Source organism: Chlorocebus sabaeus, chromosome 6 (assembly GCF_047675955.1).
Source record: "Chlorocebus sabaeus isolate Y175 chromosome 6, mChlSab1.0.hap1, whole genome shotgun sequence".
Lineage (NCBI taxonomy): Eukaryota > Metazoa > Chordata > Mammalia > Primates > Cercopithecidae > Chlorocebus > Chlorocebus sabaeus.
Window position 1 is genome coordinate 9,715,615 of NC_132909.1, and position 27,562 is coordinate 9,743,176.

The 27,562-nt window shown below is 43.6% G+C and overlaps 1 protein-coding gene across 12 annotated transcripts in view; it reads right to left on the minus strand.

Moving 5' to 3' along the window:
* LOC103234965 (caspase recruitment domain-containing protein 8) overlaps positions 1-27,562 on the minus strand; it is an 83,950-nt gene that overhangs the window by 3,720 nt on the left and 52,668 nt on the right. For 6 of the 12 annotated variants that reach the window (XM_073016226.1, XM_073016229.1, XM_073016225.1 and 3 more), the window contains 9 exons: positions 21,665-21,766; positions 19,217-19,357; positions 18,462-18,602; positions 16,201-16,241; positions 15,404-15,554; positions 14,490-14,719; positions 14,151-14,410; positions 9,288-9,413; positions 637-778 (listed from right to left, as the gene is read on the minus strand). In XM_073016226.1, the coding sequence (XP_072872327.1) occupies positions 637-778; positions 9,288-9,413; positions 14,151-14,410; positions 14,490-14,719; positions 15,404-15,554; positions 16,201-16,241; positions 18,462-18,602; positions 19,217-19,357; positions 21,665-21,723 (1,291 nt within the window). In that variant the 5' untranslated portion in view covers positions 21,724-21,766. Of the gene's footprint in view, positions 1-636; positions 779-9,287; positions 9,414-14,150; positions 14,411-14,489; positions 14,720-15,403; positions 15,555-16,200; positions 17,852-18,461; positions 18,603-19,216; positions 19,358-21,664; positions 21,767-27,562 lie in introns of those variants that run through there. The other 6 variants (XM_073016232.1, XM_073016235.1, XM_073016231.1 and 3 more) reach the window with 5 other exon arrangements.

Below are 27,562 nucleotides of genomic sequence, written 5' to 3' on the forward strand. Positions count from 1 at the left end.
ATGCTGTAGGAACTCTGAAGGTTACAATCCTGGGCGACACAGCAAGATTCTGGGGGGGAAAAACCCAAAAAACTCCTGTTCTTTTTTTTTTTTTTCTGAGACGGAGTCTCGCTTTGTCATCCAGGCTGGAGTGCAGTGGCCCGATCTCAGCTCACTGCAAGCTCCGCCTCCTGGGTTTTCGCCATTCTCCTGCCCCAGCCTCTGGAGTAGCTGGGACTACAGGCGCCCTACACCTCGCCCGGCTAGTTTTTTTGTATCTTTTTAGTAGAGATGGGGTTTCACTGTGTTAGCCAGGATGGTCTCGATCTCCTGAACTCGTGATCCGCCCGTCTCGGCCTCCCAAAGTGCTGGGATTACAGGCTTGAGCCACCGCTCCTGGCCGAAAATCTCCTGTTCTTTACCCCCTGATGTGAGGGGTTTCCATTCCCATGGCCATCCCCATTCTCTGGCCCCTTGAACATTTCACTTTCTACGGACAAACCACCGCCATCACTTTTGTTTTCCTCACGTTGGTGATACACTGACAATCAATTTCTTATCTGGGCTGGAGACATAAACAGGCTTTCTTCTTTGACATCCAATGGAGGAGGTGCATTTGCCCCTCACCAAAAATGCCAGCCTCACCCACTCACCTACCTGGCTTCACCACAGTCTTCCAGACCAGAATCTCATGTCTTTTTTCAGTAATTTCAAGTTGAATGGGTTCCTTCATCTGCCCAGCATAGAATTTCGAGAAGGGCTGGATTTCTCCAGGGCTCCGGTAGGACAATTTCAACTCCTAGAGGAAACACAGCAGTTGACTTGAAGCAGTGGAGGGTGGAAATGCCCAGCTCTCTACAGTGACCCCTGTTTTCTGCACAATGTCATGGCTGGTTGAGGGGGAAACAGAGGGAGAGAGGTAAACATCCTGAACATCCTGTTCTTGTTTTTGTTTTGACAGGGAGTGTCGCTCTGTTGCACAGGCTGGAGTGCAGTAGCGCAATCTCAGCTCACTGCAACCTCCGACTCCCAGGTTCGAGCGATTCTCCTGCCTCAGCCTCCCGAGTAGCTGAGATTACAAGTGCACACCACCATGCCCGGCTGATTTTTGTATTTTTAGTAGTGATGGGGTTTCACCATAGTGGCCAGGCTGGTCTCGAACTGAAGACCTCATGATTCGCCTCCCTCGGCCTCCCAAAGTGTTAGGATTATAGGCATGAGCCACCGCACCCAGCCAGTAAACATCCTTTTAAATTTACAATGTTAGGAAATAATTTTATTCTATGAAAGCAAGAGTAAACTAGCTCTTAACACCCCATGAGTCAGAGAAGAATGATCTGAACTGAGTATAAAAATCTTAGGTGTTGGCCAGGCGCAGTGGCTCACGCCTGTGATTTCAGCACTTTGGGAGGCCACAGTGGGTAGATCACCTGAGGTCAGGAGTTTGAGACCAGCCTGGCCAACATGGTGAAACCCCGTCTCTATCAAAAATACAACAAATTAGCTGGGCATGGTGGTGGGTGCCTGTAATCCCAGCTTCTTGGGAGGCTGAGGCAGGAGAATCGCTTGAACTCGGGAGGTGGAGGTTGCAGTGAGCCAAGATCATGCCAATGTACTCCAGCCTGGGTGACAAGAGCGATATTCCATCTCAAAAACAAACAAACAAACAAAACAGTCTTAAGTGCTGAGGCTCCTCATTAATAATGCTACTAACTCAGAATCTCAAACGATACAGAAACGTGAGAAAACTGGCAAAGGCAGCTCATCAGGTCTGTGTTGGCCTCACTGGGAAGCCAAGGGTCAGATGTGGCACTGTGCTTTCACGTCCTTCCTTCTCTTCGTTCTGCACCCAACTTCCCCAGGATTCCTAAGCAAAGCTGCCCTGGAGAATAGGGAGCTAACCTCATAGGCAGGACAGAATTAGGAAAAGCTTAGCTCATGCAAATTTCTAGTTTCTTTAGGAAACAAACCCTACAACTCTCAGAAAATAGGAATTAAAAATTTTAAAAAATTTTTATTATACTTTATGTTCTAGGGTACATGTGCACAAGGTGCAGGTTTGTTACATATATACATGTGCCATGTTGGTGTGCTGCACCCATTAACTCGTCATTTACATTAGGTATATCTCCTAATGTTATCCCTTCTCCCCTCCTCCTACCTGACAACAGGCCCTGGTGTGTGATGTTCCCCTTCCTGTGTCCAAGTGATCTCATTGTTCAATTCCCACCTACGAGTGAGAACATGCAGTGTTTGGTTTTCTGTCCTTGCAATAGTTTGCTGAGAATGATGGTTTCCAGCTGCATCCATGTCCCTACAAAGGACACGAACTCATCCTTTTTTATGGCTGCATAGTATTCCATGGTGTATATGTGCCACATTTTCTTAATCCAGTCTGTCATTGATAGACATTTGGGTTGGTTCCAAGTCTTTGCTATTGTGAATAGTGCCACAATAAACATACATGTGCATGTGTCTTTATAGCAGCATGATTTATAATCCTTTGGGTATATACCCAGTAATAGGATGGCTGGGTCAAATGGTATTTCTAGTTCTAGATCCTTGGGGAATCATCACACTGTCTTCCACAATGGTTGAACTAGTTTACAGTCCCACCAACAGTGTAAAACTGTTCCTATTTCTCTACATCCTCTCCAGCCCCTGTTGTTTCCTGACTTTCTAATGATCACCATTCTAACTGGTGTGAGATGGTATCTCATTGTGGTTTTGATTTGCATTTCTCTGATGGCTAGTGATGATGAGCATTTTTTCATGTGTCTGCTGGGTGCATAAATGTCTTCTTTTGAGAAGTGTCTGTTCATATCCCTTGCCCACTTTTTGATGGGGTTGTTTGTTTTTGTCTTGTAAATTTGTTTGAGTTCTTTGTAGGTTCTGGATATTAGCCCTTTGTCAGATGAGTAGATTGCAAGAATTTTCTCCCATTCTGTAGGTTGCCTGTTCACTCTGATGGTAGTTTCTTTTGCTGTGTGGAAGCTCTTTAGTTTAATTAGATCCCATTTGTCAATTTTGGCTTTTGTCATCATTGCTTTTGGTGTTTTAGACATGAAGTCCTTGCCCATGCCTATGTCCTGAATGGTATTTCCTAGGTTTCCTTCCAGGGTTTTTATGATTTTAGGTCTAACATTTAAGTCTCTAATCCATCTTGAATTAATTTTTGTATAAGGTGTAAGGAAGGGATCCAGTTTCAGCTTTCTACTTATGGCTAGCCAGTTTTCCCAGCACCATTTATTAAATAGGGAATCCTTTCTCCATTTCTTGTTTTTGTCAGGTTTGTCAAAGATCAGATGGTTGTAGATGTGTGGCATTATTTCGGAGGGCTCTGTTCTGTTCCATTGGTCTATATCTCTGTTTTGGTACCAGTACCATGCTGTTTTGATTACTATAGCCTTATAACATAGTTTGAAGTCAGGTAGCATGATGCCTCCAGCTTTGTTCTTTTGGCTTAGGATTGTCTTGGCAATGGGGCTCTTTTTTGGTTCCATATGAATTTTAAAGTAGTTTTTCCCAATTCTGTGAAGAAAGTCATGGGTAGCTTGATGGGGATGTCATTGAATCTATAAATTACCTTGGTCAGTATGGCCATTTTCACTATATTGATTCTTCCTATCCATGAGCATGGAATATTCTTCCATTTGTTGGTTTTATTTCGTTGAGCAGTGGTTTGTAGTTCCCCTTGAAGAGGTCCTTTACATCCTTTGTAAATTGGATTCCTAGGTATTTTATTCTCTTTGAAGCAATTGTGAATGGGAGTTCATTCATGATTTGGCTGTCTGTTTGTCTGTTATTGGTGTACAGGAATGCTTGTGATTTTTGCACATTAAGTTTGTATCCTGAGACTTTGCTGAAGTTGCTTATCAGCTTAAGGAGACTTAGGGCTGAGACGATGGGGTTTTCTAAATATACAATCATGTCATCTGCAAACAGGGACAATTTGACTTCCTCTTTTCCTAATTGAATATCCTTTATTTCTTTCTCATGCCTGATTGCCTTGGCCAGAACTTCCAACACTATGTTAAATAGGAGTGGTGAGAGAGGGCATCCCTGTCTTGTGCCAGTTTTCAAAGGGAATGCTTCCAGTTTTTTCCCATTCAGTATGATACTGGCTGTGGGTTTGTCATAAATAGCTCTTATTATTTTGAGATACGTTCCATCAGTACCTAGTTTATTGAGAGTTTTTAGCATGAAGCATTGTTGAATTTCGTCGAAGGCCTTTTCTGCATCTATTGAGATAATCATTTGGTTTTTGTCATTTGTTTTCTTCATGTGATGGAATACGTTTATTGATTTGCGTATGTTGAACCAGCCTTGCATCCTAGGGATGAAGCCAACTTGATCTTGGTGGATAAGCTTTTTGATGTGCTGCTGGATTTGGTTTGTCAGTATTTTATTGAGGATTTTTGCATCGATGTTCATCAGGGATAGTGGTCTAAAATTCTCTTTTTTGTGTGTGTGTCTCTGCCAGGCTTTGGTATCAGGATGATGCTGGCCTCATAAAATTAGTTCGGGAGGATTCCCTCTTTTTCTTTTTTTTTTTTTTTTTTTTTTTTTTTTTTTTTTGAGACGGAGTCTAGCTCTGTCGCCCGGGCAGGAGTGCAGTGGCCGGATCTCAGCTCACTGCAAGCTCCGCCTCTCGGGTTCACGCCATTCTCCTGCCTCAGCCTCCCGAGTAGCTGGGACTACAGGCGCCCGCCATCTCGCCCGGCTAGTTTTTTTTTTGTATTTTTTTAGTAGAGACAGGGTTTCACCGGGTTAGCCAGGATGGTCTCGATCTCCTGACCTCGTGATCCGCCCGTCTCGGCCTCCCAAAGTGCTGGGATTACAGGCTTGAGCCACCGCGCCCGGCCGGATTCCCTCTTTTTCTATTGATTGGAATAGTTTCAGAAGGAATGGTATCGGCTCCTCTTTGTGCTTCTGGTAGAATTGGGCTATGAATCCGTCTGGTCCTGGACTTTTTTTGGTTGGTAGGCTATTAATTATTGTCTCAATTTCAGAGCCTGCTATTGGTCTATTCAGGGATTCAACTTCTTCCTAGTTTAGTCTTGGGAGGGTGTATGTGTCCAGGAATTTTTCCATTTCTTCTAGATCTTCTAGTTTATTTGTGTAGAGGTGTTTATAGTATTCTCTGATGGTTGTATTTCTGTGGGATCGGTGGTGATATCCCCTTTATCATTTTTTATTGCATCTACTTGATTCTTCTCTCTTTTCTTCTTTATTAGTCTTACTAGCAGTCTATCAATTTTGTTGATCTTTCCAAAATCCAGCTCCTGGATTCATTGATTTTTTTGAAGGGTTTTTTGTGTCTCTATTTCCTTCAGTTCTGCTCTGATCTTAGTTATTTCTTGCTTTCTGCTAGCTTTTGAATGTGTTTGCTCTTGCTTCTCTAGTTCTTTTAATTGTGATGTTAGGGTGTCTATTTGAGATATTTCCTGCTTTCTCTTTTGGGCGTTTAGTGCTATAAATGTCCCTCTACACACTGCTTTAAATGTGTCCCAGAGATTCTGTGTCTTTGTTCTCACTGGTTTCAAAGAACATCTTTATTTCTGCCTTCATTTCGTTATTTATCCAGTAGTCACTCGGGAGCAGGTTGTTCAGTTTCCACGTAGTTGTGCGGTTTTGAGTGAGTTTCTTAATCCTGAGTTCTTATTTGATTGCACTGTGGTCTGAGAGATAGTTTGTTGTGATTTCTGTTCTTTTATATTTGCTGAGGAGTGCTTTACTTGCAACTATGTGGTCCATTTTGGAATAAGTGTGACGTGGTGCTGAGAAGAATGTATATTCTGTTGATTTGGGGTGGAAAGTTCTGTAGATGTCTATTAGGTCTGCTTGGTGCAGAGCTGAGTTCAAGTCCTGGATATCCTTATTAACCTTCTGTCTCACTGATCTGTCTAATATTGACAGTGGGGTGTTAAAGTCTCCCATTATTATTGTGTGGGAGTCTAAGTCTCTTTTTAGGTCTCTCAGGACTTGCTTTATGAATCTGGGTGCTCCTGTATTGGGTGCATATATATTTAGAATAGTTAGCTATTCTTGTTGAATTGATCCTTTACCATTATGTAATGGTCTTCTTTGTCTCTTTTGATCTTTGTTGGTTTAAAGTCTGTTTAATCAGAGACTAGGATTGCAACCCTTGCTTTTTATTTTGCTTTCCACTTGCTTGGTAGATCTTCCTCAATCCCTCTATTTTCAGCCTATGTGTGTCTCTGCACATGAGATGGGCCTCCTGAATACGGCACACTGATAAGTCTTGACTCTTTATCCAATTTGCCAGTCTGTGTCTTTTAATTGGGGCACTTAGCCCATTTACATTTAAGGTTAATATTGTTATGTGTGAATTTGATCCTGTCATTATGATGTTAGCTCGTTATTTTGCCCATCAGTTGATGCACTTTTTTCCTCGCATCAGTGGTCTTTACAATTTGGCATGTTTTTGCAGTGGCTTGTACCAGTTGTCCCTTTCCATGTTTAGTGCCTCTTTCAGGAGCTCTTGTAAGGCAGGCCTGGTGGTGACAAAATCTCTCAGCATTTGCTTGTCTGTAAAGGATTTTATTTCTCCTTCACTTATGAAGCTTAGTTTGGCTGAATATGAAATTCTGGGTTGAAAATTCTTTTCTTTAAGAATGTTGTATATTGGCTCCCACTCTCTTCTGGCTTGTAGGGTTTCTGCCGAGAGAGACCCGCTGTTAGTCTGATGGGCTTCCCTTTGTGGGTAACCCGACCTTTCTCTCTGGCTGCCCTAAACATTTTTTCCTTCATTTCAACCTTGGTGAATCTGACAATTATGTGTTTTGGGGTTGCTCTTCTCGAGGAGTATCTTTGTGGCGTTCTCTGTATTTCCTGAATTTGAATGTTGGTCTGCCTTGCTAGGTTGGGGAAGTTCTCCTGGATAATATCCTGCAGAGTGTTTTCCAACTTGGTTCCATTCTCCCTGTCACTTTCAGTTACACCAATCAGACGTAGATTTGGTCTTTTCACATAGTCCCATATTTCTTAGAGGCTTTGTTCTTTTCTTTTTACTCTTTTTACTCTAAACTTCTCACTTCATTTCATTCATTTGATCTTCAATCACTGGTACCCTTTCTTCCATTTGATTGAATTGGCTTCTGAAGCTTGTGCATGTGTCACATAGTTCTCGTGCCATAGTTTTCTGCTCCATCAGGTCACTTAAAGTCTTCTCTACCTGTTTATTCTAGTCATTCGTCTAATCTTTTTTCAAGGTTTTTAGCTTCCTTGCGATGGGTTAGAACATGCTTCTTTAGCTTGGAGAAGTTTGTTATTACTGACTTTCTGAAGCCTACTGCTGTCAACTCATCAAAGTCACTCTGTCCTGCTTTGTTCCATTGCTGGCGATGAGCTGCGATCCTTTGGAGGAGAAGGGACGCTCTGGTTTTTAGAATTTTCAGCTTTTCTGCTCTGGTTTCTCCCCATCTTTGTGGTTTTCTCTACCTTTGGTCTTTGATGATGGTGACCTACAGATGAGGTTTTGGTGTAGATGTCCTTTTCGTTGATGTTGATGCTATTCCTTTCTGTTTGTTAGCTTTCCTTCTAACAATCAGGTCCCTCAGCTGCAGGTCTGTTGGAGTTTGCTGGAGGTCCACTCCAGACCCTGTTTACCTGGATATCGCCAGCGGAGGCTGCGGAACAGCAAATATTGCTGCCTGATCCTTTCTCTGGAAGCTTCATCTCAGAGGGGCACCTGGCTGTATGAGGTGTCAGTCAGCCCCTACTGGGAGGTGTCTCCAAGTTGGGCTACACGGGGGTCAGAGACCCTCTTGAGTAGGCAGAGCTGAAACACCTCGCTGGGAGAACCACTGTTCTCTTCAGAGTTGTCAGACAGGGTCGTTTAAGTCTGTAGAAGTTTCTGCTGCCTTTTGTTCAGCTATGCCCTGCCCCCAGAGGTGGAATCTATAGAGGCAGGTGGGCCCCACTTGAGGTCAGGAGTTCGAGACCAGCCATGGGCAACATGGTGAAACCCCATCTCTACTAAAAATACAAAAAATTAGGCATGGTGGCGCACCCCTATAATCTCAGCAACTTGGGAGGTTGAGGCACAAGCATCCCTTGAACCAGGGAGGAGGAGGTTGCTGTGAGCACCCAGCCTGGGAGACAGAGTGAGACTCTGTTTCAAAAAAGTAAAGAAACAACAATAACAAAAAATAAAATGGACTGAGATGCATTTTTTTCCTATTCAAATTGGAAAACAATTAAATTTTGATACTTTATTCTAGAGATGGATATTTTGTTGGATAATCTCGTCCTTTATTCTTGAGAACTTATATTGTGGGAAATCTTCGAAAATCTCTTTGGAAATGCACTAGCTTTAACTTGGTGAGTTCTCTTTGAATCAGTCATTTCTCTTAGGGCACTCTAGCTGCACATGAAAAATGCAAAACTGTATGAATTGAAATATTTATTGCCAGGGCACTTGTTATGAGAAACTACAAGCAACTCAACTATGCTGAATAATAATGAAGTGATTTTAAAAGCTCTAGGGTTTTAGCTACATGGCATATTATGTCGTATTAAAATAACAGGGAGGAATAATTTCAATTGTGCAGAAATATACAGTAATCTCCAGTAAAAATACAAAAATATAACATATAATATAAAATATATTTCTTTTACTTTTCTAATTTTATGTTTTTGTTTTTAAGATGGAGTCCGACTCTTTCGCCCAGGCTGGAGTGCAGTGGCACTATCTCGGCTCACTGCAACCTCCAGCTCCCGGGTTCAAGTGATTCTCCTACCTCAGCCTCCTGAGTAGCTGGGATTACAGGCGTGCACCACCACACCTGGCTAATTTTTTGTGTATTTTAGTAGAGAAGGGGTTTCACCATGTTGGTCAGGCTGGTCTCGAACTCTTGACTCATGATCTGCCTGTCACAGCCTCCCAAAGTGCTGGGATTACAGGTGTGAGCCACCGAGCCCAGCCAAGATATTATATTTCTTCATTCAAACACCTTAACAAATATTTGTTAAGTGACTTAGCTAGGCAAGATGTCAGGCCTGCAGTGAACCATAACAGGGAAGTGGAAACTTCAATTCAGATAACTAAATGTACACTTTTAATCACAATATAAGTACCTCAAATGCTAAAATGTTACCTCTGCCTGTGTTAAGGTTTTGGAAATATTTAATTTGATTAAGACTGTTTTCCTGCATTTTCAATTTTTTAAAAACTTTGTATTCGTGATTAACGAAAAAAATTGCATTTTGCTAAAATTCTTCTATTTGTTTCAAAAGTACAAAACATTCTGAAATCTGCTGTGTTAGATTTGAATTCTACCAACCGTGGGTATTATTTCCAGATGAGCAGAATTAGACACAATATATTGGGCACCAAAGGTCAGGGGTTCCACTGGGGGTGAAGTCTGTAGACGCACACCACAGAAGCGATCTTCCTCATCATCTATCATCTGAGGGATAAGGGGAGAAACATCAGAAAGCACACAGAAAAAGAAATAAGCACAAATAATGGCATAAAAGTTTTCTATATATTGTATTGAGTAGCATGTAGGATATGATTCACTTGATGTAAAGATTGAGAGGATAGGGCTGTGCTCGGTGGCTCACACCTGTAATCCCGGCACTTTGGGAGGCCGAGGCAGGTGAGCCACCTAAGGTCAGGAGTTCAAGATCAGCCTGGCCAACATGGTGAAACCCTGTCTCTTCTAAAAATACAAAAATGAGCTGGGCATGGCAACGCACGTCTGTAATCCCAACTACTTGGGAGGCTGAGGTAGGAGAATCGCTTCAACCCAGGAGGCAGAGGTTGCAGTGAGCTGAGATCTCGCCACTGCACTCCAGCCTGGGTGACAGAGTAAGACTCCATCTCAAAAAAAAAAAAAAAAAAAAAAAATTTGAGATGATTGATAGATTATATTTTTAATTAATAAAATATGCAAATAATTTATTGCTCCATGATTTTCACAGTGGACACACCCATGGAGCCAACACCCAGAAGGACACACAGAGATAAATATACAGATAGATGGTAGAGTGATAACCCTAGATAGATGTAAACATGCCTCTATGCAAAATAGATATGTTATTAACATTTTGCTGATGTACATCTCAGAGCCAAAGGGTTTCTTGTGAATGGTAAACTTATCATAAATTCCTGTACAGTTTGATTTTATTTTTACACTGTGGAGAGTTTGGCCAGGGGACTTATAAAACCAGAGGACAAAGGGGATTCCTTTTGGTGCCTCAGCCGAGGACTGGTAGCTCAGCTGTGTCTGTGAACACGTCTCTGATGGGTGAGGGTAGAGATGTCACTTCTCTCCATCACAGGGCTGCTGTGAGATGCTTGGCCACCTGAGCACCGGAGAGCAGATACAGAAGAGTGAGGTCCCCTCTGAGAGGCCCAGCAGCTGGAGCAGAAGGTGAGACCTCAGAATTATCTGAGCAGGCACCAAAGATATAGAATGGAATTCAATCAATAAGAAAACCTTTCAGAAGTCTCAGGGGCAACTCAATAGAGACTTTATGGAATTAACGAGCAAGAATTTAAACTAAAAGCAATTGACAGTAGATGGCATTACTAGTCCAGCTGTTAGACACCCTTGGGGTAATGACTGGGAGAGGGTTCAAGGGGGCCTCAGAGAAGTTGGAGATGTTCTGTATCTTCCTCTGGGTGCTGGATACATGGGCGTGTCCACTCTGAAAATTATGGAGCAATACATTATATGCATATTATATTAATTTAAAAATATCAATGATATTGACAAAGAAAGGATGGGCAAAGCTGAAACCTAAACTGGGCCTGGAAGATCAAATAAAAGAAAAAAATTCAAGTTGTATTGAGCAAAGAGATGAAATCATGATGGGGATGAAGCAAAGAAGGGATGTGGAGACCTATCCAGGAGGCATCCCACATATGCCTATAAAGAGAACCAACTCCAGAAGGATAAAAAGAAACTGACGGAGGAAAGATACGATGTATCCTGCCTTCTCTGATGAATGATTATTTTAAATGAACCGATATATTCAATGTAAATTATAACAACAACAGATTGGAAGTATAAGAACCAAAGACATCAGTATAACATTGGCAGGGTTATCTTTATGGACCAATTTCTGCAGAGGTTGAGAGACATACTGCTGTACTTATTTTCTTTTCTTTTTTTTTTTTTTTTGAGACGGAGTCTCGCTCTGCCGCCCAGGCTGGAGTGCAGTGGCCGGATCTCAGCTCACTGCAAGCTCCGCCTCCCGGGTTCACGCCATTCTCCTGCCTCCGCCTCCCGAGTAGCTGGGACTACAGGCGCCCGCCACCTCGCCCGGCTAGTTTTTTGTATTTTTTTAGTAGAGACGGGGTTTCACCATGTTAACCAGGATGGTCTCGATCTCCTGACCTCGTGATCCGCCCGTCTCGGCCTCCCAAAGTGCTGGGATTACAGGCTTGAGCCACCACGCCCGGACCTGCTGTACTTATTTTCAAAGAATAGAACAGCATTCTTTATTTTTTAGAGATTTTACTATACACACATATATTTTTCCCATAGCAGGAACATTCCATGTAACATCTTAAGTTGTCATGTTTTTCACTATTTCTTCACTGATGCATCCCCATCCCCTAAAATAGCACCTGGAATATATAAAGCACACAAAAAATATTTGTTGAATACATGTATTAGTCTGTTCTCATGCTGCTACAAAGGACTGCCCAAGACTGGGTAATTCACAAATGAAAGAAGTTGAATTGACTCACAGTTCCATGTGGCTGGGGAGGTCTCACAATGATGGTGGAAGGCAAAGGAGGAGCAAAGTCACGTCTTACATGGCAGCAGGCAAGAGAGATCCTTTGCAGGAAACTCCCCTTTATAAAACCATCAGATCTCGTGAGACTTATTTGCTATCACGAGAAGAGCACAGGAAAAACCTGCCCTCATGATTCAATCACCTCCCACAACACGTGGGAATCATGGGAGCTACAATTCAAAATGAGATTTGGGTGGGGACACAGCATTACAGTAATGGATGTATGAAAGATCAGGGTGGGCCAGGCACAGTGGCTCAAGCCTGCAATCCCAGCACTTTGGGAGGCCGAGACGGGTGGATCACAAGGTCAGGAGATCGAGACCATCCTGGCTAACACGGTGAAACCCCATCTCTACTAAAAAAAATACAAAAAAACTAGCCGGGCGAGGTGGCGGGCACCTGTAGTCCCAGCTATTCAGGAGGCTGAGGCAGGAAAATGGCGTAAACCCGGGAGGTGGAGCTTGCAGTGAGCTGAGATCTGGCCACTGCACTCCAGCCTGGGCGACAGAGCAAGACTCTGTCTCAAAAAACAAAAAAAAAAAGATCGGGGTGTTATGACACCCCCAGAGGAACATAGTAATTCTCTACCAATGGATCCTAATCAAAATGAAATTTGTAAAGTGCCAGATAAATAATTCAAAAGATTGAACTTAAAGAAGCTCAAGAAGAGATGCAAGATAAATCTGAAAGCCAATACAACAAAATCTGAAAATTCATTCAGGATGTGAACTAGAGATTTACCAAGGAGACAGATATCTTAAAAAAATTAACATCTAGAAATGAAAGATTCATTGAAAAAATTACAAAATACAGTGGAAAGCTTTAATCATAGGCTAGACCAAGCAGAGGAGAGAACCTGAAGTCTTTTAAATTAACCCAGTCAGACTAAAATAAAGTAATAAATAAAAAAGAAGTATGGGGCTACATAAAGCAACGAAACTTATGAATCATCAGTATTTCCAAGGGAGAAGAAAAAGGGAAAAATTTAGAATCTAAGAAAATAATTGGCAAACATTTTCCTAGCCTAGCAAGATATTGAAAGATCTGGATACAGGAGGCCCAAATCATCACCAGTAAAATACCCTGCAACATGAACTTCACCATAATATATGGTCATCAGACTGTCTAACACCAAGTGAAGAGAAATATCCGAAAATCAGAAACAGAAAAGCATCTAGTCACCTAGAAAGGAAACTCCATTCGATTAACAGTAGACATCTCAGCAGGAACCTTACAAACCAGAAGAGAATGGAGTCATATTTTCAAACTGCTTAAAAAAACCCTGCCAACCACAGATGCCAACACGCCCGACTAATTTTTATATTTTTAGTAGAGATGGGGTTTCACCATGTTGGCCAGGCTGGTCTCAAACTCCTGACCTCAGGTGATCCTCCCACCTGGGCCTCCCAAAGTACTGGGATTACAGGTGAGATCTGTCGCGCACAGCCAATTTTCTCTTGTATTTAAATTACCCAGAATTACCACCTTAAATACAGCCAGGCATGCTCCTGCCTCTTGTGCTTGGGATGCAAAGATGGTAGGCGCCAAGACAGTAAAGTTTAATGAAATCTTCCTGGCATAATCTTCGCACCAAGGCTGGAGGCACGGAAGCAGCATTTTATTCAGAAACACAGCAGCTATGGAGCTGCAGAAAGCAGAACATCTGCTTCATCCCTAACCTAAGAGAGGGTGTGGGACCATCAGCCTTTTGTAAATGCGCTAGAGGGAGATGCCACCGAATGGAAGGAGTTACCCCAGAGATGTGAGCGAGTGTGAGACTGTCATTCAGATATTATCCATCTAAAATTTGGTGAGAGGCCGGGCACGGTGGCTTGTGACTGTAATCTCAGCATTTTGGGAGGCTGAGGCAGGCGGATCACTTAAGGTCAGGAGTTCAAGACCAGCCTGGCCCATATAGTGAAACCTGTCCCGACTAAAAATACAAAAAATTAGCTGGGCGTCGTGGCGCGTGCCTGTAATTCCAGCTACTCGGGAGGTTGAGACAGGAGAATTGCTTGAACCCAGGAGGCGGAGGTTGTAGTGAGCTGAGACTGTGCCACTGCATTCCAGCTTGGGTGACAGAGCAAGACCCTGTCTCAGAAACAAAATAAAATAAAATAAAATTTGGTGAGAGAATGTCTGCTATTACTTCTTCTAACCATCTCCTCCTTGAGAGCCAGGAGAGGAAGGTCCCTTCCCAGTAGACCTGAATTTCGACGGGGATTCTTGCATGTGGCTCAATATTCAGCACCTATAGGTGACCCTCGGGGAGAGTGACCCATGTTCTCTCCATGAAAACTGTGCTTGCCCTTTCTGTTCCACTGGAGGGGCCGACGGGATAACCTGGAAATATCATTGTCATCTTCTCTGGTCTCCTAAATCGCTCAGCTTACCTTCGTCAGCAAGGCGTCGCTGGGGACAAGGTACAAGTGGAACTTAATGTCTTCGGGATGGGGGTGAAAATAGAGCAACGTGTTGGAGGTGATGGGGATGGAGAGGCGAGTCCCCCTGGCGATCCGCAGCAGGATGCCCATCAGAGAGAAGCTGGGGTTTTCCAGGACAGCATAGAAAGGCTCCACCCGGCTTGGCTGCTCCAGGACCATCCCTTCATCCTTAAAATGGGCCACGAGGAACCAGGAGACGTCCACCTCACCTGCCGCAGGAGAACCGCAACAGCAGTGAGACAGCACGCGCCCCGGCAGCCCCCACAGCCTCTGCTCACCCCACATTACCTTGGAGGGAGATGAAGTGGGGGAGGTGGATTTCGGCTACAGCCTCCTCTGGCTCTGCAGTGATGGCAAACAAGGGGCCGGCCACCAGCCACTGCTCATGGTGCTGCAGGTCCAGGGCCAGGTGCTGACTCCAGGAACCAAACGCAATCGTCACCGTGACCGCATCCCTTACCACAAAGCCGAGGCCGGTGGCTGACCACAGATACCAGCCAGCAGTGGGGAACCGAAGGCTGAAAAGAGCCAGAGTGATGTCATGATGGGAGAACCCCAGGAACTGGATTTAAGCAGCGATGTGCAGAGGGAGGTGGGATTTGAAGTGAGGCGACGTTCAGGACCCATCTGCGACTTTTACTACATTAGAAAACGCTGGGGAGTTCATTAACCTCTCTGGGCCCCAATTTCTCTGCATTCTGTATATGTTGACATTAAAATATCAATTTCGCAGTGCATGGAATAGACATATTATTGATGAAATTTTAGTTATCATAAGGGACGGAGCCGATACACTTCCATTTTTATTTTTATATTTATTTAATTATTTTTATATTTATTTTATATTTATTTTAATTTTATATTTATTTAATTATTTTTGAGATGAATTCTCGCTCTGTCACCTAGGCTGCAGTGCAGTGGTGAGGTCTCATCTCACTGCAACCTCTGACTCCTGGGTTCAAGCGATTCTCCTTTCTCACCCTCCTGATTAGCGAGGACTACAGGCGGGTGCCACCACGCCTGGCTAATTTTTTTATTTTTAGTAGAGACAGGGTTTCATCATGTTGGCCATGCTGGTATCAAACTCCTGACCTCATGATCCTCCCTCCTTGGCCTCCCAAAGTGCTGAGTCACCACACCCGGCCTACACACTTCCTTTATATCAGAGCGGTTTTCAAATCATCAGCATCTTCCGTTCTTACCTGTATGTGTTTGTGCTCTTATCAATCAACTCAACATCCACATTTCCTTCAGGTCCCAGAAACTGATGATTTGTGTAATCGTGTTCAACCTCAGAACCGAGTTTAGCAGCATAAGAGGAAACTATTTGATTCTCTTCTGAGCAAATATCTCCTGAAAAGAAAATACTAGACATGTAAGAGGTAAAGGGTTGGAAGAGGCATGGCCCGAAGGACTCCTGGAGGCTGAATTACACAGATGCTGTTGGGAATACAGATATCAAATAAGAACAGAGAGTGACCAGAATATGCGGTTCTGCTTCTTTGAATCCAGACAAGGAAAGGCACAAGAATATTCTCTGTGGTGACTAAAAGTATACCCCAAATTCCACAGGGCTTTCTGGGAAGCCAGGCTGGACAGCTTTGGTGGGAGGCACCGTTTGCTGAGGACTGGAACCAATGCACCTACATTTCTACTGGCCCCAAAGAGCAGATGACGCCTTCTGCTGGTGAGGAGAGTCCAGGTCAGAAAAGGATCGAGCTCCAAAGCTGAAGAGGTGAAAGAGCTTGCCTTCTTCCTAGTCCCTGCCGCTGTCCCCAGCCACCAGGACCATCCCCTGATTCCCCTGAGCATTTCCGTGCCCCAGCGGTGAGAGGCTTACATGTCCCCATTTAAACTGCACAGTGCACTGGGGCCGAGGTAAGGAACCACTCCTAATCTTCACTGCACAAAAGCCTCTAAATTGTCTTCTCCACATAAAATAACAGAACATTTCCATCAATCCATATGCCCTTCAATCCTCTCCCTATTAGTCCATTACCTGATTCTTGTCCCTCTGAAGATTCCTGCTGTTCTGATACGCTGGAGGTTGGGATCCCCATATCACAAAAAGATGAAAAATATCAAGAATTAGTTGATGAAGATGAAGACGATGTTATTAAAAACTAGAGCTGCACCGTCCAGTTGAGTAGCCGCTACCCAGATGTGCGGTTTAAATTTGTATGAATTAAACCTAGGTAAACTTTGGTTTCTCAGTGGCACCATCCACATTTCAACTTCTCGAACACCTACATGTCACTCACGGCGACAACACTGTGTATCAGAGAATGGAACGCTCCTGTCATCACAGAAAGTTCTCTTAGGACGGATCTAGACTATCAAAAAATAGAAGACATTTTGAATGAAGATATCTTTATCCAGATTTATAAATAATAGAGCTAAGGTGCTCCCTCAAGCCAAATACATCTTGGCATCTCTCCCTCTTCTCTTTGTCCTGTGCTCATGCTCAATGTGCACACAGCCAGCTTCTCTGGCTTAAATTGATTGCTCCAATTGGTATCATATGATGTTGGAATCAAAGACTGAAGCAGTAATTCACCAATGCACAAAATGCATGCATTTATATTCCAAGTTAATTCCAAACTTGACCACACCTGGGAAGCTTTAAAAACCACCCAATACCCAGGTCACAGCCCACACCAATTGAATCAGAAGTCTGGAGGTGGCACCAAAGCATCGGGGCTTTCAAAGACTCACAGGTGATTCCAATATTAGCCAACATGGGCTCCATGATCTACAGTGTGAGCCAGTGGTACGTCAGGCCCCTGGAGAGAAATCTGCCCTAACACAGGCGATCCCTTCTGGAGGAAGGCAACCAACTCCATCAAATTCTCTGCCTTTGATCTATTCCTCGAGGCGTCTGTTTATTTCAACGTGAAAGAGACCAGCAGAAAAACTGACACGTGGATTAGGTTTAAAAAGAGCAGGTACCTGGAGAAGCAGGATGAAGAGAAAGGCTTTACAGCGCTTTTCTCAGAAGGGTTGTGTAGGCAAGTCAAGCATGGAGAGACCCTTGGCCTGACATCCTAAGACTGGTTGCTGTTTGCGGCTACACATTTTGCTGTAGATTCGGGTAGCTACAGGCAAAGCAGCAAGAGTAAACATGCCATTTTATACTCTCTCTCCTGGTGCATGTGCCCGCTGGAGTCTGCCTGCTGAGGAGGGGTTTAGAAGGTGGGAGGAAGCCAGCACAGAAATGCAGACAGCGCATCCCAGATCATGAGAGCCGACGGTTCCATTTTCAGGGACTTTGCCACCAAGTTGTCCCACACAACCCTTAGTCTAAATTAAACGATACAAGCTAGCATTTAAATCAATCATATTAAAAACAAAAGTAATACATACGAAAACATACCAATTTCCAGTCATTTTTCTACACTGTCCAGCAGTCTATGCCCTTGAGGTTATTTATGTCTATTGTATCTGTGTGGTGAAAGTAGGATGAGCGACTTCTGCACGTGTCCTCCCAACTCCCTCATCAGGGGCTTCACGTTGGTAGTTTGAAACCTGCCACGATGGGGATATTCAACCCTTGGAAATTGGCATACCCTACAAATAGATCCATTCTCCCCTCTCTGGTGTTAAATCTCAGGACTCCACTATGGTCTTCAGCCTCATCATCAGCCAGTTTCCTAGAGAATTAGGTTGGTTTTAGGCGATGGGTAACAGTTCAACCAATAACCCACTGGCCTTTGATTGCATTGCTCATTGCCTTTTTGTGTATAGGTTCTCTAGACACCTCCATGGAAGAAAATGTCCTTGCCCAAGGTTTGCCTCAAAAATTTCTGGATTCATTGCTAGTATTGCATAAGCTCATTCATTCTCCCGAGTTCGATGAAAAACACCTAAATTCCCCTCATTCTCATGCTCCTCTGTGATACTGAGACACAGCGTCCAACAGTTTTCCAATGGAACAGCTTTTCTTTTCCTTTTTTTTTTTTTTGAGACGGAGTCTTGCTCTGTCGCCCAGGCTGGAGTGCAGTGGCGCGATCTTGGCTCACTGCAAGCTCTGCCTCCTGGGTTCACGCCATTCTCCTGCCTCAGCCTCCTGAGTCGCTGGGACGACAGGCGCCCGCCACCACACCCGGCTAATTTTTTGTATTTTTAATAGAGACGGGGTTTCACCGTGTTAGCCAGGGTGGTCTCGGTCTCTTGACCTCGTGATCCGCCCGCCTTGGCCTCCCAAAGTGCTGGGATTACAGGCGTGAGCCACCGCGCCCAGCCCGGAATAGCTTTTCTTACCTGGGAATGTCCTCCCCACATGGTTGATCCTCAGGAGAAGCAGTGAACCATAATGCCTGGGCCTCTGTCTCATCATCTTCGTCGAAAAAAGGAAAGAAGATACTACGGATCTGAGAAACAGGGGGTAACTCCCCGTATACCCTGGAAAACGAGAACAGAATTTTCCTATGAATATAAGGTAGGTGCCTGATGATAGCATGGGCTGTGCAGGAAGATTTTATGTTAATAGCCATAGACCCCATATTTTATCTTAGGGAAGTCTTTCCTCAGGCCTGCATGACTCCATCTCACCTCTTATCATGTAAAATTTAACTGGATGCCTGTTTCCCACTATATGCTGCTTTTTCCATCCTAGGAAGCAGACGTCAGCCAATTCTCAACATCTAGCATTTGCCACAGACTTTGGTTTCGTAATAGGTCAACAAGTATGTTGACCTATATAACCTTGCTAAGAATTTTAGGGAAAGGACGAGATTCCCAGTTTGACTTTTGACTTCAGGTGATCCACCTGCCCTCGCCTCTCAGTGCGCTGGGATTATAGGTGTGAGTCACTGGGCCCCGACCTCTTTTTCCTACTTCTTATGAGATAGAAACTCTTTTGAAATAAAAACTTACGATAACAAAGAAGAAAAGTAACATATATACTAATTTTTATGCGAATAACCTACACGTCTTTGCTTCTTATGAATGTACCTGAACCAGTGCAGCAAAATTTCAAATCTTTACTTTTTCCCCAACCAATAGATGTCCCTTACGTATCATCTGTCACACAGGCTTCAGCCTGAGAAAAAATTCCAGTTCTCGTGTCTCGCAGTTTCTGTATGCTATTGTCAACCAATACTGTCTGCTGTCTTATGAGTTCTGATGCATCTACATTCCTACTGGATCCATGGTCCCTGGGAAAACACAAATGGAGATGGAATGTGAGCATGTCAGAGGAGCTCGATGGTGGGACAATCTTCTCACTGTGATGTAGCAAAAGTAGTCCAATCCTTAGAGATGTCCATCCTTAGACATGCGCATCCATAGAGATGCCATCCTTAGAGATACTATTCTTAGAGATGCCATCCTTAGAGAAGCCTTAGAGATGCTTTTTCTTAGAGACACCTTCTTTGATGCCCATCCTATAATAAAATGCCATTCCTCCACATTTTTACTGAATTAATTGCATCTCTGTTTCCACACAGTAGACATTGATCTTATCTCAGGAGGCATGTCTTCTTTGATTCTCAATCCCTGATGTTCATCACAGTCTGTCACACTTGGCGATGCTCACTACTGGCTTCTGAAAGGATACTGTTTTTGTAAACTATAGGAGCATAAGAAGGGCCCTACTCTTCTATCCTTCATTGGTCCTAAACAGGAGGGAATGTTAACCTGATGAAGTTGTTTGCACAACCCTGGATGGACTGAGCTTATTTGAAGGTAGGATCTCTTTATTTAGGGCGAGCGTGTCAAGGATGATGGACACCAGAGAAATCTGCATTCAGTGCCTTTCACAGACATCACTCAGCAGTGACAGACCTGTCAAAATTGTTGCTTAACCTCTCCGAGTATCAGCTTTCTAACTTGTAAAATAAGGATACAGTACTCGCATCACAAATCCTTGTGGTGATTAATCATAGAAGGCTAAAAGTACTTAGCACAAGGGTTAGGAAACACTGGGTTCCCAAAGCAAACAATTCATCCTAGTCTGTGATCTTTTATGCATGCCAGAGCATGTCTCACTCATTTCAGACTTTTTTTTCTTTTTGAGACAGAGTTTCACTGTTGTCGCCCAGGCTAGAGTGCGATGGCGTGATCTTGGCTCACTGCAACTCCCAGGTTCAAGTGATTCTCCTGCCTCAGCCTCCCAAGTAGCTGGGATTACAAGTGCCTGCCACCATGCCCGGCTAATTTGTGCATTTTTAGTAGAGATGGGGTTTCACCATGTTGGCCAGGCTGGTCTCGAACTCCTGACCTCAGGTGATCCACCCGCCTCTACCTCCCAAAGTGCTGGGATTACAGGCGTGAGCCACCATGCCCGGCCAAGGCTGCTATTTTTAAAAAGTATGGACTGAGAAGGTTGTAAACGATATAAATGTATTTGTCACAGCCCTGGATGCTGGAACGTCCAGGATCAAAGTGCTGGTAGACTTGGTGTCTGCTCCTGATTCATAGAGGGCAGACTTCTTCTTCTGTCCAAGCATTGGAAAGAGAAAGCAGCTCTCCAGGGTCTCCTTCATGAGGGAACTAATTCCATTCATGAGGGAACTAATTCCATTCATGAGGGCTCTACTTTTATCACCTGACACCTCTCAAAGACCCCATCTCCTAATAACATCACATTGGAAGTTAGGATTTCAACATGCGAATATTGGAGGAACACAAACATTCATTCTACAGCAGTGTCTGAATTGCATACACGGAACTATTTGGTCAGATTAATTTGTTTTGAGTTCCAAGACCATGTAAGACAGTGCATTCGTTTTCTACAAATGAGAGATAAGCCGTGTGCTGATGAGGAGCCACTGAAACGCACAGTGGGAGGGCTGAGTAAGTCAGGCTGCATGGTTCTGCTCTGATCTGGTGCCACGCTGTGGGATTGTCAAGAGCATGGTCAAGGTCATAGGCCCATGCATCAAGGAAAGAGCTGGAAGAACAGCCCTAGACTTGCTTTTGCTCAGGTATGAAGCAGCCATGGTGAAAATCAGGGAAGGAGAGAGAAGGTCTAAAAAGTACACCTGGGCCGGGCGTGGTGGCTCACGCCTGTAATCCCAGCACTTTGGGAGGCCGAGGTGGGCAGATCAAGAGGTCAAGAGATCAAGACCATCCCGGCCAACATAGTAAAACCCTGTCTCTACTAAAAATACAAAAATTAGATGGGCGTGGTGGTGCACACCCGTAGTCCCAGCTACTGGGGAGGATGAAGCAGGGGAATCACTTGAACTGGAGATGCAGAGGTTGACATGAGTTGAGATTGTGCCACTGCACTCCAGCCTGGGTGACTGAGGGAGACTCCGTTTCAAAAAACAAAACAAAAAAGTACACCTGGGTGCCCCTGGGGTTTTTCCCCTTCATTCATACAGAGATGAATGAGTGAATACAATGCGAGCAGAACCGTTCTTCCAGAAAACATCCATGGTGCTCTGTATCTCATGAACTATAATGAGATGCAGAAGAATCAGCCATCAGGAACCCGCACAGAGCGCAAAGTCACTCACCATCTCCGCAGCTCTTCATCACTGCCGCTACTCTTTTCATGACACTCCTTTTTGTCCATCTGTCAAATGTTGTATTTATCTCTTTACTGTATCTTTTTCACCCTGAAAAAATAAAAAGAGGTTGCATTTAGGTACATGGGAAGAACCGTCAGATAAATCTTAGCTTCCGTGTCTCTAAAAGGTTGACAAAAGCACTTATTGCTCATTCAAAAGAGATGCATCAGTGGAATTGCTCCTAGTAGCGGTAGGTGCTTAGGACAGAGGCCGAAACAGGAGAGCTGCAAAATAGAAACTTCTTTTTTTTTTTTTCCTAATGAAGTAGGTGTATGGATTTTTCAAATTCTTTTATTTTTGATGTAGCCCTGCATCTGCAAGTTAAGCCATGTAGAATAGTAACTTCTAGAGATTCCAACCTGACAGAGGCAAAAGTGTGATTATTTTCCTTGCCTTCCATTCTTCTCTCGTACAACTCTAATGGTTTCTCTTGCCTAAATCGTCACCTAGATTTCTTTAAAATACTTGAGTTTAGGAACCGTTGTCTGACCCATTACCTTCACCGGTTCTGCTATGACATTTTTTAAAGATTAGATTTTTAAAATAATGGCTTTATGGATATATAGTTCACCAACCACACAATTCACAAACCACACAATAAACCATACAATTCAATGTTATATATAGCATAGTTACAAAGTTGTAACTATGTAACTAAAACCACCACAATCAGTTTTAGGACAGTGTCATCACCTCAAAAAGAAACTCACTAAGCGGCACTCCCCATTCCCCACATGCACGCACACCCAGCCACAGGCACCCACGAATCCACCTTCTATCTCCATAGGTTTACTCATTCTGGACATTTGATTTAATAGCAGTTTTTATGGACTGAATGTATGTGTCCACCCTCAAGTTCCTGTGTTGAAATCCTAACTCCAAACATGAGGATATGAGGAGATGGGGCCTTCGGGAGGTGATGAGGTCATGAGGGTGGACTCCTCATGAATGGTCTCAATGCCCTTAGAAAAGAGACCCCAGAGACCTCCCTCCCTCTTTCTACCATGGGAGAATGCAGCAAGAAGTCAGCTGTCTGGCCGGGCACGGTGGCTCATGCCTGTAATCCCAGCACTTTGGGAGGCCGAGGCAGGCTGATCATGAGGTCAGGAGATCGAGACCATCCTGATTAACACGGTGAAACTCTGTCTCTACTAAAAATACAAAAATTAGCCGAGAGTGGTGGTGGGCACCTGTAGTCCCTGCTACTCTGGAGGCTGAGGCAGGAGAATGGCATGAATCCAGGAGGCGGAGCTTGCAGGCAACTGAGATCACACCACTGCACTCCAGCCTGGGCGACAGAATGAGACTCCATCTCAAAAAAAAAAAAAAAAAAAAAAAGAAGTCAGCCATCTATGAACGAGGAAGCAGGTTCTCTCCAGTCACTGAATGTCCCAGTGCCTTGATCTTGGGCTTCCCAGCCTCCAGAACTGTGAGAAATAAATCCTGTTGTTTAAGTCACGTGGTCTATGATCCTTTTGTTAAAGAAGCCCAAAGTGACTAAGACAGGTATCAAACAATATATTGTCCTTTTTGATGGATCCTTTCACTCTGCATAATGTTTTCAAGGTCCATCCGTGTTATACCACATAACAGAACCTCCTTTGTTTTTATGGCTGAGTAATATTCCACCGTATGGAGACACCACATACTCTCTTTTTTATTTTTGAGACGGGGTCTCGCTCTCTCACCCAGGCTGGAGTGCAGTGGCCCCATCTCGGCTCACTGCAAGCTCCGCCTCCCGGGTTTACGCCATTCTCCTGCCTCAGCCTCCCGAGTAGCTGGGACTACAGGCGCCCGCCACCTCGCCCGGCTATTTTTTTGTATTTTTTACTAGAGACGGGGTTTCACTGTGTTAGCCAGGATGGTCTTGATCTCCTGACCTCGTGATCCGCCCGTCTCGGCCTCCCAAAGTGCTGGGATTACAGGCTTGAGCCACCGCGCCCGGCCACACATACTCTCTATCCATTCAGCAGACAATAGACATTTGGGTGAGTTCCACTTTGGGGCTGTTATGAAAAATGCTGCTGTGAATATTCAGGTACAAATTTCCATGTGGACAGATTATTTCCTTCTTTTGGGTACATACTTAGGAGTGGAGTTGCTGGGTCATGTGGTAACTCTGCGTTTAACCTTCAAGGAACTGCCAGACTGTTTTCCAAAGCACCAATTTCCATTCCCACCAGCAGTGTAGGAGGGTGCCAGCTTCTCCATATCCTCACCTATAATTGTTATTATTGGCCTTTTAAAAATGGCCATTCTGGTACGTGTAAAGTGATATCATATTGTAATTTTTTTGTTTGGTTTTTTGAGACGGAGTCTTGCTCTGTCGCCCAGGCTGGAGTGCAGTGGCCAGATCTCAGCTCACTGCAAGCTCCGCCTCCCGGGTTCACGCCATTCTCCTGCCTCAGCCTCCCGAGTAGCTGGGACTACAGGCGCCCGCCACCACGCCCGGCTAGTTTTTTGTATTTTTTAGTAGAGACGGGGTTTCACCGTGTTAGCCAGGATGGTCTCGATCTCCTGACCTCGTGATCCGCCCGTCTCGGCCTCCCAAAGTGCTGGGATTACAGGCGTGAGCCGCCGCGCCCGGCCAATAATACATATTATTAATAGCATTGTAGACACTTTGGATAACAGAAAAGAAAATTAGTGAATTACAAATCACTCAAAATCCAAACGCCCACAAATACTCCATCTTAACTTTTTGACTATGTGGTTTTATTAAATATATTAAAATAGGGTGACCGGGCGCGGCGGCTCACGCCTGTAATCCCAGCACGTTGGGAGGCTGAGGCAGGTGGATTACCTGAGCCCAGGAGTTCCAGATTTGCCTGGTCAGCATGGCGAAACCCATCTCTACTAAAAATACAAAAATTAGCTGGGCGTGGTGGCACATGCCTGTAACCCCAGCTACTCTGGAGGCTGAGCTAGGAGAATTGTTTGAACCCAGGAGGCGGAGGTTGCAGTGAGCTGAGATCGCGCCTCTGCACTCCAGCCTGTGTGACAGAGAGAGACTCTGTCTTCAAAACAAAAAATAAAAAAAAAAATAGGGTAATACTATGCCTACTTTTTAAAACAAACTATTTGTATCCAAGGAATGCAACTTAATTTTAATAAATCAAATTGTGTTTAACACTCAGGATCATACAGCACTCCACTGTCTCATCATCCTCTCTCTGCAATATTGTTTCAAGCATCTTTAAACACACAAGTAGGTTTACAATTTCTGGTTGCAGGAAACTAGTGGGTGCACCTCTGAATCACCCACGAGTTGATCTTATCCATAAGTCAAGTCTTAATACCATCTTGGAACAAAGCCCTACAATTTTGTTTGTGCAATTACAGTGTGTCCAGCATAGTGTGACCTCAGACTCTGTGCAGTTTATTTAAGAGGCTGAAGAAAAATATGTGACCGGATCAGTTTCCATACTGAGTTGAGCTCTTCACAATTACTATTAGAGATTTAAAGATCAAAACATGAATTCTAGGCAGATACGTCAGGCTCTTGCTGCTGGAGTGACAATGCACCTAATTATGTCAGTAGAGAAAGCTAGAGAGGGTATATTTGTGTATTATATCACCACAAATAACAAACCATAATTATATCTCTGCTACTGAGCAATGCAAAACCAACTCCAATTAGCACCATATTAAGACGAACAGTAAAGTTGCTCAATGAAATTCACAATTTCTTTTCTTTTTTTTTTTTTTTTGAGACGGAGTCTCTCGCTGTCGCCCAGGCTGGAGTGCAGTGGCCGGATCTCGGCTCACTGCAAGCTCCGCCTCCCGGGTTTGCGCCATTCTCCTGCCTCAGCCTCCTGAGTAGCTGGGACTACAGGCGCCCGCCACCTCACCCGGCTAGTTTTTTGTATTTTTTAGTAGAGACGGGGTTTCACTGTGTTAGCCAGGATGGTCTTGATCTCCTGAACTCGTGATCCGCCCATCTCGGCCTCCCAAAGTGCTGGGATTACAGGCTTGAGCCACTGCGCCCGGCCGAAATTCACAATTTCTTATGTGGTGGTTTTTGTTCTTTGTTTGCATCTCACTATTGTTCTACAGTCGTGTCATTTTGAAGTTCTTCACAACTTCTTTAAGAAGAAGGTGAAACAATTGAATTAATTATTCAGAGTTCACCTTGGTTGAAATAGTTTGGTTTGTTTTTATTCTGAGGCAACTGGCCATTTAATATTGGAGAGTTCTAAGTTCTTTTTTTTTTTTTTTAGATGCAGTTTTTCTCTTGTTGCTAGGCTGGAGTGCAATGGCACAATCTCAGGTTCAAGCAATCCTCCTGTCTCAGCCTTCAGAGTAGCTGGGATTACAGGCATGTGCCACCACACCCTGCTAATTTTGTATTTTTAGTTGAGACGGGGTTTCTCCATGTTGCTCAGGCTGGTTTTGAACTCCTGATCTCAGGTGATCTGCCTGCCTCGGTCTCCGAAAGTCCTGGGATTACAGACATGAGCCATCGTGCCCAGCCTGAGAGTTCTAAGTTCTTAGAAGGTGGTTGCATTTACCAACTAGAATTTTGTTGGTAGCAATAATCATCTAATGGGAATTCAGAGAAGTGATTTTAAAGATTTGAATTCCAAAACCCTATATAAATGTTTTATTTTACCACCAATGAATTTATCAGCAATAACTGAATATTTATTTATATGCATAATAATCACTCACACGTTCCAACTAGACAAACCAAATATTTCTATGCAATTTTCAATAAAAATATACAAACCTACATATTTCATGTATTTATGTTTAATTGTTACGTTTCTCACAGCCTGCAACAAATTTAATTTAGCTATCCTCTGAACTACAAGCTTCCCTTTGCTATAACAAACACTTTTCTTTTATTTAAGTATTGTTATTCCAGAGTTAATATAGTATGCATTCAAATGATTTCTTATTTAGTATTATTTTACCTAGTACTATTATATATTTAATTTTTTTCTCATGAAGCCAGGCACAGTGGTTTGCGCCTGTAGTCCCAGCCACTTGGGAGGCTGAAGTGAGAGGATCCCTTGAGCCCAGGAGTTTAAGGTCACAGTGAGCTATGAAAGTGTCACTGTATTCCAGTCTGGGTGACAAAGCAATACCTCATTTCAAGAAACAAAATGGAGTTTTTTCCTTATAAGAATTTAAAGAAGCTATACATTATTTTGGCTAACTTTCTCTAGGATTAACTAGAAGTTACTGAGACTTGATCTACAGCCTTTTTTTTCACAAGCCAAAAAGCATCTCTCACTTTAATTACACCTGTATTAGGAGAGTTATGATCAATTTCAGCAGTTGTAGTTTCTCAGAACTTGGATAAATACAAACATGAATTACCTAAAATTTATATAAGTCCAGGTATTCAAAAATGAGAAATAATGTAATATATGATCAAAGTAATAGCAAGACAATATACAATTAAATCACTCAACAATTACTGGGAATATGTATGAAGACATGTTGGTAAAATTCTACCTGGTACTTCTGAAACGAACAAGGCAATGGGAAATAACAGTTTATCCTGTCTATTACTGAGTATCAATGAAAGCAATAAGGTGAATGGAAAAGTCCATGCAAACTTCATTTTCAGAATAACAAGAAGACAGATTTAATTCACAGATCCAAACGTTTCTCACTGGCTGACAAAACTGTGTGAAGTCAGGGTGGAGCACGGCGGAGGAACAGGGAGGAAGTGCAGAGTGAGAAAACATAAAGAAGTCAGGAAGGGCCAGAAGAGGAACTTCCTATGAGTAAAGCCTCATACTCGGTGATTTATCTGTAGAGTCTGAACACAAGAGCTGTGAAGTCTGGGCAGTTGGAATGGAGGCTGAGCAGGGGATAGATGTGGCGGAGGCA